The 13,459-nt window shown below is 38.2% G+C and overlaps 1 protein-coding gene across 2 annotated transcripts in view; it reads left to right on the plus strand.

The window, feature by feature from the left end:
• Nucleotides 1-12,965, plus strand: part of DSC3 (desmocollin 3) — a 41,184-nt gene extending 28,219 nt beyond the window's left edge. The window contains exons 12-17 of one of the 2 annotated variants that reach the window (XM_081150373.1): nucleotides 986-1,210; nucleotides 2,312-2,536; nucleotides 5,048-5,169; nucleotides 7,806-8,057; nucleotides 9,992-10,034; nucleotides 10,114-10,201. In XM_081150373.1, coding sequence (XP_081006499.1) covers nucleotides 986-1,210; nucleotides 2,312-2,536; nucleotides 5,048-5,169; nucleotides 7,806-8,057; nucleotides 9,992-10,018 — 851 coding nt within the window. In that variant the 3' untranslated portion in view covers nucleotides 10,019-10,034; nucleotides 10,114-10,201. Of the gene's footprint in view, nucleotides 1-985; nucleotides 1,211-2,311; nucleotides 2,537-5,047; nucleotides 5,170-7,805; nucleotides 8,058-9,991; nucleotides 10,035-10,113 lie in introns of both variants that reach the window. The other variant, XM_081150372.1, reaches the window with a different exon arrangement.
• Nucleotides 12,966-13,459: the final 494 nt, after the last annotated feature.

Below are 13,459 nucleotides of genomic sequence, written 5' to 3' on the forward strand. Positions count from 1 at the left end.
AGGCCTGGGGCCACTTATCAAGCTGTATGGGGCCCGCTGCTGCTTGTTTGAGAGATTTTAGGAAAGTCCTAAGCATGAGGCTCGAGAGGCCACTTGCACAGAAAAGCCCCTGGAAATGGCCTGGATGAGCTGCAGGTGGGGAGGGGCGGGGCCTCCGGGAATCACGGGGCGGGGCCAAAGGTGGGAGTCAGGTGCTGGCGACTCAAATATGGCGCCTGCCTGCCGGCTGTGTGCGGGGAGGACTCGCCAAAGGAGCCATGGCCTCCGCCAGCCCTTCTGCCTGGGAGGAAGCTGCCCTCCGCCTCTCGTCCCGACTTCAGGCAGGTTAGTTCCTCCCCGAGTGTCCCGGGTCCTTTCAGGCTGCTGCCCGGCGCTGGGCTCAGAGGGAGCATCCGAGTGAGTCCGTGCCGGGCCCTTTAGGAGGAGCTGCTGGGGCTCCCGCAGCCTCCGCGACCCTCAGGGACAGTCCCCTCTGGTTTCACAGCCCGAAGTTGTGGGGACGTCTCTTCCCGGCCCTGGAGCCCTGGGCTGGGGGCCTGCTGTGGGGCTGGGACCCCTCACGCCTCCGGGAAACCCCCACCGCCGAGATTCCCTCCCGGGTTTCAACCGTGGCACCGGGTGTGGGCCCGCAGCCGAGTCTCCGATTCAGCGGGATCCCCCCGCGTCTCCGCCCCCCCTCCCGATCTCGGTGCTGCTTCAGGTCCCTGGTTGTGGGGCTTCTGTTCAGCCAGATCTCAGGAGGCCCTGAGTGATGGTGGTTCTGTATTTTAGTTGTAATTTTGATGTGGTTGCGGGAGGCGGCGGGTGCAGCTGTTCCCTACGCCGCCAGCTTGTTTCTCTCCATATGTTCTTATTTAACATTTCTTCTAATAACCATGAGTTTATTAAAAAAATATATATCCTATTTAGAATCTATTTTATTTTTTTCTGAAGAAACTATAAAAGACTTTACAAATTTCACTAAACCTTTTATCTTTCTTCCTAGATGGTAGATCGTGTACTGGAACACTTGCCATTAACATTGAAGATGTGAATGATAATGCACCAGAAATACTTCAAGATTATGTAACAATTTGCAAACCAAAGATGGGGTATACTGACATTTCAGCTTTCGATCCTGACGAACCTATCCATGGCCCTCCATTTTATTTCAGCTTGGCAAACCCTTCTGCAGAAGTCAACAGAATATGGACCCTCTCCAAAGTTAATGGTACTCATTCAAAAACAATGATATATATGCTCTGAAACAACCAAAAGTGGATTTATCATTAACATATTTTAAAAGCCTAAAATACTTTTACAAATATCGTTGGGGGCCTATGTCATCTATTATACACAAAATGAAAGAAACCATAATTTTTATGATGGCAAAATTTAATTTTACAACAAAGACAAAAATGCTTTGTAAAAATATTGGGCAGCTTATCACTAAATTGTTTTTGCTGTTTTTCAAGTAACTCTAGTGAGGCGAAGAGAGAATGGAAGATGGGTGGCTTAAATTTGATTTGTGAGCAAACTCTGGAAGTGAGGAATCTTACAGTTATTACAGTGCATTTAAGCACAGCGTAGAAATTACAAATGACTCCCAGATGTGCACTATGCTACTTTGTCATTTCATTTAGTGCATTGCGAAAACTTAAGAAGGTTGTAATTGCTGATGAAATTGTGCAGAGCTTTTGGTCAGTTGGTGATAAGGTCTTTAAAATAAGTATTAAGACTGTTGGGGGAAATATCACAGTTGATATATATGTATTGTTATGATATAGTGATAGCTGTTTTTGTGTAAGCCTTATACCCAGCCTGAGTGACATTAATTAGCTTTCTGGTATTGAGATTACTTCCAGAGGCAAGGCATTAATCACAAAGTGTCTATTGTGTTTTGAAAAATGCCCTTAGCCGTAGGATAATGGAGGTAAGTGGATAAGAGAATGTGAACTTAAAACATCCTTTGTTTGTAACTGTATGTGTTGATTCTTTATGAGTGTCATAGCTCTTACTAAGGAAAAATGCTTGAAGTGTATGTTAAAAGCTAATCTAACATTATTAGTTTGTAAACAAGGGGATAAGTAAGAAAATACTAAATATTGTTGAAATGCTACTGGGTCACTCCACTGCCAAATTCTTTCTTTAAACATCTCTCTGAAAAGTTACAATGACCAACACATATGCAGTAATGTTAGTGCTTGAAAAAGTTGAAGATAGTCACCCATTTATTTTAATTTTAATGTAGCAGGTGGTTATTTACAAACAAGAGTGGTGAAACAAAGGTGAAAGGAGGAATGAGTGTTCAATTATAATTCTTTTATTTTAGATACAGCTGCCCGCCTTTCATATCGGAAAAATGCTGAAGTTAAAGAATATAATATTCCTATTACTGTAAAAGATAGAGCAGGTCAATCTGCAACAAAAACCTTGAGAGTTAATCTCTGTGATTGTACTCATCCAAGTCAATGTCTGGGGGCTTCAAGGAGTGTGGGAGCATCACTCGGAAAGTGGGCGATCCTGGCGATACTACTGGGTATAGCACTACTTTCTTGTAAGTCCTTTTACTTACTTAAAATTAAAATATATAATAAATATCCAAATGCAAGAAAAAGTCTTTAAAAAGTAATCTTGCCCTGCCATTCATCAGGCATGAGTTCCCTTTACAAATTCCTGTTTGTGTGATTTGAGTTCTGATTGACTGTTTTCTGTGAGGAGCAAAATCATTTTTGAGATAAAAGATTTCACTTTTGGACAGAATTCTTGAAAATGCCTAACGTTGTGTTAAGCCTGTCAATGTATAGTTTTATTTCTGGGCCTTTTATTTTAATTTTTTATGTTAAATTCATGTTTAATGATAGAAAAATATGTGAATACAATGATATAGAAATTTCTGGGACTTAAAACTAAGAAAAATCGTGATCAAAGTTTTTTTTCCTCCCCTATTTTTTTTAAAATTTATATTTAAATTTAGATGTTCCTTTTTTCCCCTAGTGACTCCTTTTACCCCGCCCCCATTCCCCTCCCCAGGCCTTTACCACACTATTGTCTCTGACCATGAGTTATGCATATATGCACATAAATTCTTTGGTTAATCTCTTCCCACCCACCCACCAACCCCCACCTTCCCTCTGAGATTCCTCAGTCTGTTCCATGCTTGTGTGTCACTGGATCTATTTTGTTAATCAGTTTATTTTGTTCTTTAGATTCCACATATGAGTGAGATCATGTACTACCCCTTTTAGTACTATAATACAATCTAAAACTTATGCTATATGGAAGTTCACTAAGCCATTTTCATGTCATGCCTTCTCACCATTCAGCCACAGATTTATGGGAGATGGTCAGCAATGTCTCTTCTTCCATGTTACTTTGCCAATTTTGAATTCTATCAACTTCTTCTCCAGTTGTGTAGTTCCCCTCTGACACCATATCTCTCTCTCTCTTTTTATATCCGCCCAGTCCTCCAGCTGAGATTAGCTGTTGTTCCTTTGTTCTGTGATAGGAGTGGTGATTAAGAGCAAGACACTGGAATTAGACTGTCTGGGTTTGTACCCCAGCTCTATCATTTGCAAGCCATGTGACCTGGGGCAAGTTACTTAACTGTGCTTCAGTTTCCTCACCTGTAAAAGGAAATAATTATAGTAGCCTACTTTATGGGGTAGCACTGAGGATTAATTAATGCATGTGAAGAGCTTAGAACTGTGCATGGTATATTTCTAATAAGTGTTCATTATCTTTTACTAACTCAACAAAATAAATGTATATTGAACACCAATGATATGCCAAAAACTGTCTAGATGCATGGGATTCATCAAAGAACAAAACACAAAACACACACAAAAATAGTCTGTCTTGAGAGGGTTAACTAATAAATAAATTAAATGCTGTAGAGGGAAAAAAAATAGAGCAAAATAATTAGGATCGATAGTGCTGTAGAATGCGTGTGGGGTGAGTGGGAGAGATTGGTGGTGGTGATTGCAATTTTCAGTAAATGGCTAGGTGAGGCCTAACTTGAGGTTATTGTTGATGATTTTTGGAAAAGGTAGTCCAGTGGAGTACCTGGGGAAAGAGCTTTCAGGTAGAGGGGAAAGTCAGTTCCAAGGCGCTAAGGCGAGAGTTTGCCTGCGGAAATCAAGGAATGGCAGTGAGACCAGCGCAGCTAGAGAGTAGTGGATGCGGGGAAGACGCCTAAGAAATGGAAGGGGAAAGATCACAAGGGGCCATAAGAGTAGGCGAGGGTTGGTACACATTTTCTAGGGCTAGATAGTATATATTTTAAACTTTGCAGGCCTTGTAGCAAGAAAGCAGCCATAGAAAAAATTTAAATGATGGGCATGCTGTGTTCCAGTAAACTTTATTTGTGGGCACTAAAATTTGAATTTTATATAGTTTTTACATCTAATAAACTATTATTCTTTTGATTTTTTTCAACTATTTAACAATGCAAAAACCACACTCATGGGCCATACAGAGACATGTGGTGGGCTGGATTTGGGCTGTAGTTTGGCAGCTGATGTATAGCAGCTTGAAGAACGTTGTAAAGTATTGCTATTACTATTAGTTGTATTATCACACATTTCAACCTCCCACAGTTATTGCATAGAATGAAAATTCTGAATAGGCAAAATACAAAATAGGTTTAATTAAAATATTTGGAGATAAATCTATTTTGGGAAAAAATGTTTTGTCATGCTTTTCTGTAGGCAAACCATTCTTTTGGGAATCAGTAACTCTCTTTAAAGTCTTTGTCTTAAACGAATGTCAGTGACTTAAAAAATGTACTATTTAACTCATAATTCTAAATACTTTAGTATGATGGGTAGAATTCAGACTCTTAAAGAGGACTGTCATCAAAATATACGTATAATCATGCCAAATTTTAAAATCTAAGCTAACTCATGGCATGCTAATTTAGGAAGGAGGTCAAGGTAATTCATGGGACATCATGCTTAGTGGCTTTATTTGCCTCCTGTGCACCTTAGGTGATAGGGTACAAAGGATGGGTATTTTTTTCTATGTATGTTAACCTGTATATGTTCCCTTTTTTTCCCCCCAAACTCAGCTGTATTGCTAACTTTAGTATGTGGAGCTGTTGGTGCCAGGAAAAAAAAAGGTTTTCCTGAAGATTTGGCACAGCAAAATTTAATTATCTCAAACACAGAAGCACCTGGAGATGATAAGGTGGTAAGTAATTTTCTTAGATGCATATTTACCTCTGAGTACCTCCCATAATCTCTTAACGCATCCTCATGAAGTTATTTTGAAATTTAGAAGTTTATTTATAGTTTTAATTGTGTAAGATTTTGTAGGCATAAGTATTTTATCTGTCAGTATTCAAATATTTATGTAATGGCATTTATTTAACTTTTTAACCAGATGCATTGTTTCGGTTATCTTTTGTCCACTCTCTAGTGCTATAATTTAAAACTTGTTCTTTGAGGTTGTAAATTTATTATAATAACAATCTATTTGGCTGCTGCCTACAATGTGTATTCCCAGAGATTATTTTTCTCTTTGACTGTTTATAATAGAAAAAAATAACTTGCTAAAAACTATGAAGATAAATGAAGAAAATATCAAAGAGTGTGCGTATGTACGGGAGGAGATTGGGAGATGGGGTTAGAAATTAGGTGAAAAATGAGGGCTGGAAAAGTAAATCTGGAAATCATTAACATGGAAAAGGAGTTATGGATATCCTGTGAGAATAAATTTTGGAGAATGCACTTGGAGGTGGGTGAAAGGAACGCAGAGTAGAGAATGTGGAACAGCACTGTGGGCTCAGCCTCCCATTTTAGTTTATTTTTAATTCTCTCATTAGCTTAAAAATATGATCTCAGCATGTATTTATAATGACAAAATTGTACTATCAAGGAGATTTGAAAATCAGAATTTTGTGTGTGTGTGTGTAATAGAAATTTACTGTAGCACCAACCTAAGCAAAAAATATAGGGTAGCAGTGCCACCAAATGGCTACTTTTCAGTTCTCTTTTTCTAGTATTTTTTCCTAAGGCAGTGAGATAGCATGCATGACTTTTATAGATGTAGTTCAGGTTCAGTAAACCATCTCAACTTGAAAATCTTCCAGATCACTTAGAGACTCTGCATATTAAATTAAAAAAAAATAAATTGCTGAGAAGATGGCACAAAAAGAGCCTGATTATTATGGAGATGTTGTCATGACCATAACAGTTTATAATTAGAACTGACACACTGAGGTTACCGCTATAACTAAACTTCTCACTTATGTTGAATTTCTCTAGTTCTCTCTCTCTCTCTTTTTCTTTGAAACTGAACTTTTGGAAAGAAAGATTTATATTCACCTTATGGTATTACTTCCTGTTCACTCAGCACTCCTTGGAAATTCTTCTGACAAAAATCACCAGTGGTCACTTTTTTACTTGAATTCAATGGGTGCTACCTTTCTTTGCACCAGCTCTTACCCTTCTTAGTTTGTTTCTACTTTGCTCATTGACCTCCTTACCGTACCCCTTCGCATGGCTTCAGAGCCGTGCCTCTTTGGTTCCCTCTATTGGCAATTCCAGATCCATTGTCACAGCTCTAATTCCTTCGCCCACTCCTTCAAATGGGCTGTTGCTTATGGCTTTAATTCTTAGCCCTCTTTTCTCTTAGTCTACAGTTTTATCTGGGTGATGCCGTTTATTCCACACTCCCCGAATTCTCCCTCCAGCTCTGATCTCACGCCTGAGCTCCAGATCCCCACATTCATGTATCCGCCTTGACATCCCGCAAGCTTCTCAAGTTTACAGTGTCCCAAACTGGACGGCTGACGCCCGTCTCACCCACAGGCGTGCTCCTGTTTCAGCGTGAATCATACCATCAATCTCGTTGCACTGCAGAACACAGAGGAATTATTTCCAACCCTTCCCTTTGCTGCCTCACCCGTCTAACCGCCAGTAAGCTCTCCATGGACTTCTTCCAATCATTACTGCTTCTGCTTTGGCTTAGGCCCTTACCATTTTCACCTAGAATCATTCAGATCCTTCTGATCTCCACGACACTGAACACATCTCTTATTTGTCTTTCACATTATTGCCTAGAATGATTTAAAAAATATGTTTCTCCCCTGTTATGAAAACGATTTTTTGAGTCCTCATAATCTCAGGATAGTCAGAGGGAGAGAGAGACAGAAACAAACATCGATGAGAGAGATCCATTGATCACCTGCCTCCTGCACACTCCCTATTGGGGATCAGGCCTGAAACCCCCGGCACGTGCCCCAACCAGGAATTGAGCCAGCGGCCTTCCGGTGCCTGGGACTGTGCTCAACCAACTGAGCCACACCCGCTGGGCTCCTCTGGCCTTCTGTAACCTTTCCAGCTTCCTTTCTCTCTCTGAATTCTGTGTGGTAGCCATTCTCAACAGGCTGAAGTCGAGAAACCCTAAGGCATCCTTTGCCCTAGACCCTCCTGCAGGTAGTGCATTCTTCCTCCCACTTCTCAGTAGGAGTCCTTCAGCTCAGTTTTCCAGGTCTACTCCAGTGAACCTCTCTGTTCTTTTTCTGTGCTCCTATAGCATTCTGTGTTCACCTGTATGTCAGAATAATCACATTCTTAAAGTAATTATCTGCGTTCTGACTTATTGGAATAAGAACTTGGAGGCACTGAATGACCATGTCCATCTTTGCATCCCTAGACTGAGCACACGATTGGAAAGTAAATGTCTGTTGAATGAATGAATAAATGAAGGAAGGAAGGAATAAAAGGTTGAATAAATGTTGTTTCTCCCTTGCCGCCTTGTGACTTTACTTGGAATCCATCTTCTCGTAATATGAATGGTCTTATTTTATTTTATTATTTCAGTGTTCTGCCAATGGGTTTATGACCCAGACAGTCAACAACTCTACCCAAGGCTTTTGTGGTACTATGGGATCAGGAGTCAAAAATGGAGGGCTGGAAACTATTGAAATGGTGAAAGGAGGGCACCATACCTTGGAGTCATGCCGGGGTCATCATCACACCCTGGACTCCTGCAGGGGAGGACACGTGGACATGGAAAACTCCAGATACACTCATTCAGAGTGGCATAATTTCACTCAGCCTCGTCTTCGTGAAGTGAGTTTCCCTAAGTGATTCCACTCTACAATTTAAATGGCCAAGTGCAGAACAATAGGAAATGAAATGAACATATTTTTTGAGAAACTGCTTTTCCCTATGCTTCATGGCTCCCTCTTTCTTTCTCACTCTCTGGTTATTTTCCCCCCTGCTCTTTAATTGTGTTATATTATTTAATATAAAAGGGATTTTATTTCATCTGTCACATTCTCTTAATTTCTAAAATATCATGAAAACTGCAGGTTTTTAATATCCCTCACTTAAGTTTCATTTTACTTTTAGGTGTGTGTTTACCTTATGAGCTCTTTTATTATGGGATATGAAAAAAACCTCATTTCTCACAATCACAAACTCCCGAAATCAAATTTCCATTTCTCTGTGAAAACAAAGCATCTGTACACAATTATAGGATTAACATTTAATAATATGATTTGTCTGAACTATTTTTAATGTAAAAAGCACCATGCAAATATAATGTGTGTTATCCAGAGGAAAGCAAGGGTGTGAAAGAAAGGAGAGATTAAATAAGGGATTTTCAATCCTGATAGCACATCAAAATCCCCTGGGGAGCTTTTAAAACAGCACTAACACCTGCTCTCCACCTTGAAAGATTCAGATTTAATTGGTTTGGCTCCCCTACCCCTCATAGCTCCTCAGGTGATCAAATGTACAACCCAGGTAGAGCACCCCTGGATTAAATTTCTTTCTGGTACTAAGATTTCACTTCTTTGGTCGGAGGGTACCAGTGCCTTGGTAACACCAACACTGGACCAGAAGCCCTTAATCCTTTGATGGACTGCAAATAGCTTAAATGTCTATAGCATATTTTTTTTCATGAAATTCAAGAGTTATTCTTTTCCTGTTTCTAGACAGTCAGTTTCATGTAATATGTTGGGAAGGAGCAAAGCTTAAGAAGTACTCTTAGGAGTCTTCTTTGCTGTGCACATCAGGTCATGGGATGCGAGGCTAACATGGTCATGAAGGATGACCCTTGACAATGCAAGACAAGAAATGAGCTCAGGTTAGAGAGGGAATGCACACAGGTGAGGAAAGGAGCAGGCACAGGAGTGTGACAAGTCAGCAGAGAGGCCAGTGACAGATGGTCAGGGTAGTTGTGGCTGAATGGTTGTCCCCTTCATTCCAAAGGCCAAGTTTTTGCAATGTCGGTTATGTTATTTTTAATTTTAGTGACATTTTTAATGCATCTCTATTTTGTCATGTTTTGGCTATCTTGTAAACTTGATTCTGAAGCCAACGAGGCAATTCTTTCCTACTTTCTTACTGCACATAATATGTAGCAATTTTAGTTAACATCTATTATCTGTTTACTGTGTGCTGGTCATAGTAAGAATATTTTTCTTTATTTTTTCCCCATCACTATTTATCTCCCCTATACCCTCTTCCACCTCCCCCTCTTCCCCCTGCAATCACCACACCATTGTCTGTATTCATGAGTTCTTTCTCTTCCCCCCCAATCCTTCCACCCCTCCCAACACCCCCCCCACCAGAGCTAGACCTGCTCTGTATCTATTTTCATGCACTACTATTTCATCATTTAAAACTGATCCTGTGAGATAGTCACTGTCTATATCCCCTTCTTAAGACTTGAGAAGAGGGAGACAAAAATATTTAGTAACTTGCTCACAGTCATATAGCTAGTTGGTAAAGCCAGAGCTATGACTCAAAATCAGGACTGGTTGACCATTCAAGTTCAAATTCCTAACCACTATGCATATTGTCACCATTCTGTGTGGACTAGCCTGACCTCTGGATATAAAATTTAGGGATGGGCATTTAATGATAATTTAAATGTACTTAAATATAACATTTATATACATAATTTTTTGTTTGTATGGATTATTAGAAATGTAAAATATGCTGACTTTATGGTATGGTTGTGATATAGACCAATCATGTGCATTTTTTGTATGTAGGACTCCGTTAGAGGACACACTGGTTAAAAATTAAACATAAAAGGTAAATAAAAAAATAAATTTTATGTTTATATGTTTGTGTCTTTAAAACAATAATGCAGTCCCTTTTTTTTGGTTTACAGAAATTGCACCTATATAATCAGAATGAAGACCACCTCTCATCGCAAGATTATGTGCTTACATACAACTACGAAGGAAGAGGGTCTCCAGTTGGTTCTGTAGGTTGCTGCAGTGAAAAACAGGAAGAAGAGGGTCTGGACTTTTTAAATAATTTGGGAGCTAAATTTACTGCACTGGCAGAAACATGCACAAAGAGATAAATGTTACAGGGCTACAACTAGACATTATCCTGTCAGACATTCTGGGGGTTTCTGGAAGGAATGCTGTAAAATTCAGTTTCAGTTTCTAAATAGATGCATGTGAATATATATGAAATTTTCTAAATTTTGAATTATGCTAATTGCCAATTTATATTTTTCAAGCAATGTATTGCTTACCTCTTTTTTTTTTTTTTAAATCAAGTTTAAATGTTAAAACAGATTTTTGTCTTCTGTAAAGCTGAGTAAATAGACAATTAGCAGATCTCATGCTGTAATATTGGAATTGAAGTCTATAAAGGATCTGTTCTCCTTTACAGATATTTTTCCAATAAGTATGTTGGGTAAATATTAGTCCAACAATAGCTGCACTGTATTTGACTGGATATAGCACAACAGCTATCTGGACTGAAATTCTGTTCCTGTTCCAGATTTAGATTTAAATGGAATAGGATTATTTCAAATACTATGGCTGATTTTGTTGTGGTTTTTTAGCTCTAAAAAGTCATTAGTGCCTTGTCAGTAGCCCCTGTGATTTCTAGAATTTTGTTTTCCTCTGGTTAGCAACAGGATAATAAAGAGCAGTCTTATCAACTCGATTGCCCTAATGAAGGTCTCAAAAGTACGTAGCCACAACTTTAAACTACCCTAGGAAAGTGTAAGACAAGAAATTGTTACTTTGATGCTTTTGAAAGTGTGTTTTATGGTTTATAAAGGATTATTATGAGGAATATAAATTTCCTATTCTCAAGAAACAAATCTATATTTACCACACAGAGAAGAGTGATTGCCAGTATTTTAATGAAAAATAGTAAAAATCTTATTGAGATAGGATTATTTCAAACACTATGGCTGATTTTGTTGTGGTTTTTCCACAACAAATCATCCCAATTCCTAGCATTTTTTCCCCCTGAGATTTAGGACTACCATCGAAAACTTGCCAGTAATGAAAATTATGCTGGAAAAAAGTTGCTTTCTTCTCTTAAGTATTGTACTTTCATATTTTCATTTGCAACTTTAGCACATATGGCTCTTATTTCCTCTCAATAGTCGTCATTTCAAATTAGAATATGTTATCCTTAAATGGATTATGGTTATGCCTTATTATCTGAAAAAACAGACTCCTGCCATAGTTATAAGTAGCAAGGAGGGATTAACATGCATTTTAATTCACTGCCATTTTCAAACAGAATATATCATGGCAGGTAGATTTTACAAAATGTTGTGAATAATCAAAAGAATATGGGAAACTCAGCCCCTAGGTGCAATTTAATATCTTCTAAGATATTGCTTACATTGAGCACTTCCAAAATTTGTTTTTATGATAGAGCCCCTGGCAGGCCTGCAGAATACTTCACGGCAATGATGTTACCAACTTAAAATAATGAATACCTAAATTTATGGTAAATCTAATCACGTTGTATACTTACTTCAAGTGATAGTTTAAAAACTGAACTAGAAGTATAGGAGCAAAAGTAGGTTTACAGTTGTGCTACAGATAAGTACTACAATAATTAATAAATAATAATACAAGAATAAACTGCATTTCGCATACTCACAATGATAAATCTACTTTTGCCTCACTCCTGTATTAGGTATCACTAACTGAAGAAAATTTTGGAAGACAGATCATTAAAATTAGCTTTAAAATTTTGCAGCTATGAATTGGGACCTATTTCCCTCCACCCCCCAAAATTCTTCATTTGACTATGGGGGCAGAATTTGTTGAGCTAGCCTGTGAAGTGGCAGTGTTCTATAGGAATAGAGTTTGATCTAAATATATGTATGTGTGTGCGTGTATATATGGGGACACTGGGAACTTTGGGAGAGGACAATTACAAGGTGGGTATTGGGACTGTCAAAGAGCATTGTGAAAACCCAGGCCTTCAAGGGCGAGGCGAGAGGCCCACAAGGGGGCGTGAGTGGTAGTAAAGGCAACAATGTTTGCCTCATGGTTTTTCCTAGGCCAGGCCCTTCCTTTTCCTTCTTTTCTCAGGCCAGTGGCAGTTGCCATTGGATTTTGGTGAAGTATCACTAACCCTTTTTCTGTGCCTCACCTTATTTGGCATGTGGAGTCCAGGAGAAGAGCGCTGACTGCATCATGAGTCTGAAGGCAGCTACAGGATGGGCCTGAACTGGTTGTGCAGAACAGACAAGGCATTCACGGGAAATGCTTTATTCCTGTGTAGCCCTCTGGGCCCTATGATAGAAGGTCTTCAACTAAATGTGCTCTAAACTTTTTTATTTGATGCTACACTTTGGGTTTTCTTATTTGCTCCTGAAATCTAGATTTTTAGACTGTTGAAAGGGTAATTTTCCTTTTAAAGTTTTCTTATTTTTAATGTAAACATCTTTAACATGTAGTATTCTTCTTTCCTTATATATATAAGGTGAAAATTACGCTGTTTTAGTATAAAAGAAAATACCTCTTTAAAGCTTTCATTTTTCCAGTTCTTGAATTTTTGATGTAAATGTACAGATTGTTTTTTCCTTACTTTTATAAAGAAGCAGTTAACTGTCTGTATAAAATGCAGTGATATTTGTTATTAAAACAATTACTTTACTTTTAAAGAAACATGGCAGGTTAAAACAGCAAAAATTGGATGTGTAAAGTAATATTTACAGATATAGGATGAAATAAAACAATGTTAATTTAATTTCTTGTCTTTGTCGTTTTCAGAGATTAAGTTATTCCATGGTAAATATGTTACAAAACTGTGCTTAAGACTGGCATGGAAAGAGAGATTCTCAGTAATGCCTTTATTGTATTATTGGAGACTATTTTAGAGAATGGGTAATTATCAAATTGTTGACATTATTAAGATATATTATTTGGGGGAGATTGCTATGTGGGGCAAATGGTTATCTATCCCATCTATCTGTCATCTATTGATCATCTATTATCTATCATCTCTCTATATCTATCATCTATCTATCATCTATCTATCATCTATCTATCTATCTATCTATCTATCTATCTATCTATCTATCTATCATCTATCTATCTATCATCTATCTATCTATCATCTATCTATCATCTATCTATCTATCTATCTATCTATCTATCTATCTATCTATCTATCTATCTATCTATCATCTATCTATCATCTATCATCATCTATCATCTATCTATCATCTATCTATCTATATA

This window comes from Miniopterus schreibersii, assembly GCF_964146895.1.
Source record: "Miniopterus schreibersii genome assembly, chromosome: 10".
NCBI lineage: Eukaryota > Metazoa > Chordata > Mammalia > Chiroptera > Miniopteridae > Miniopterus > Miniopterus schreibersii.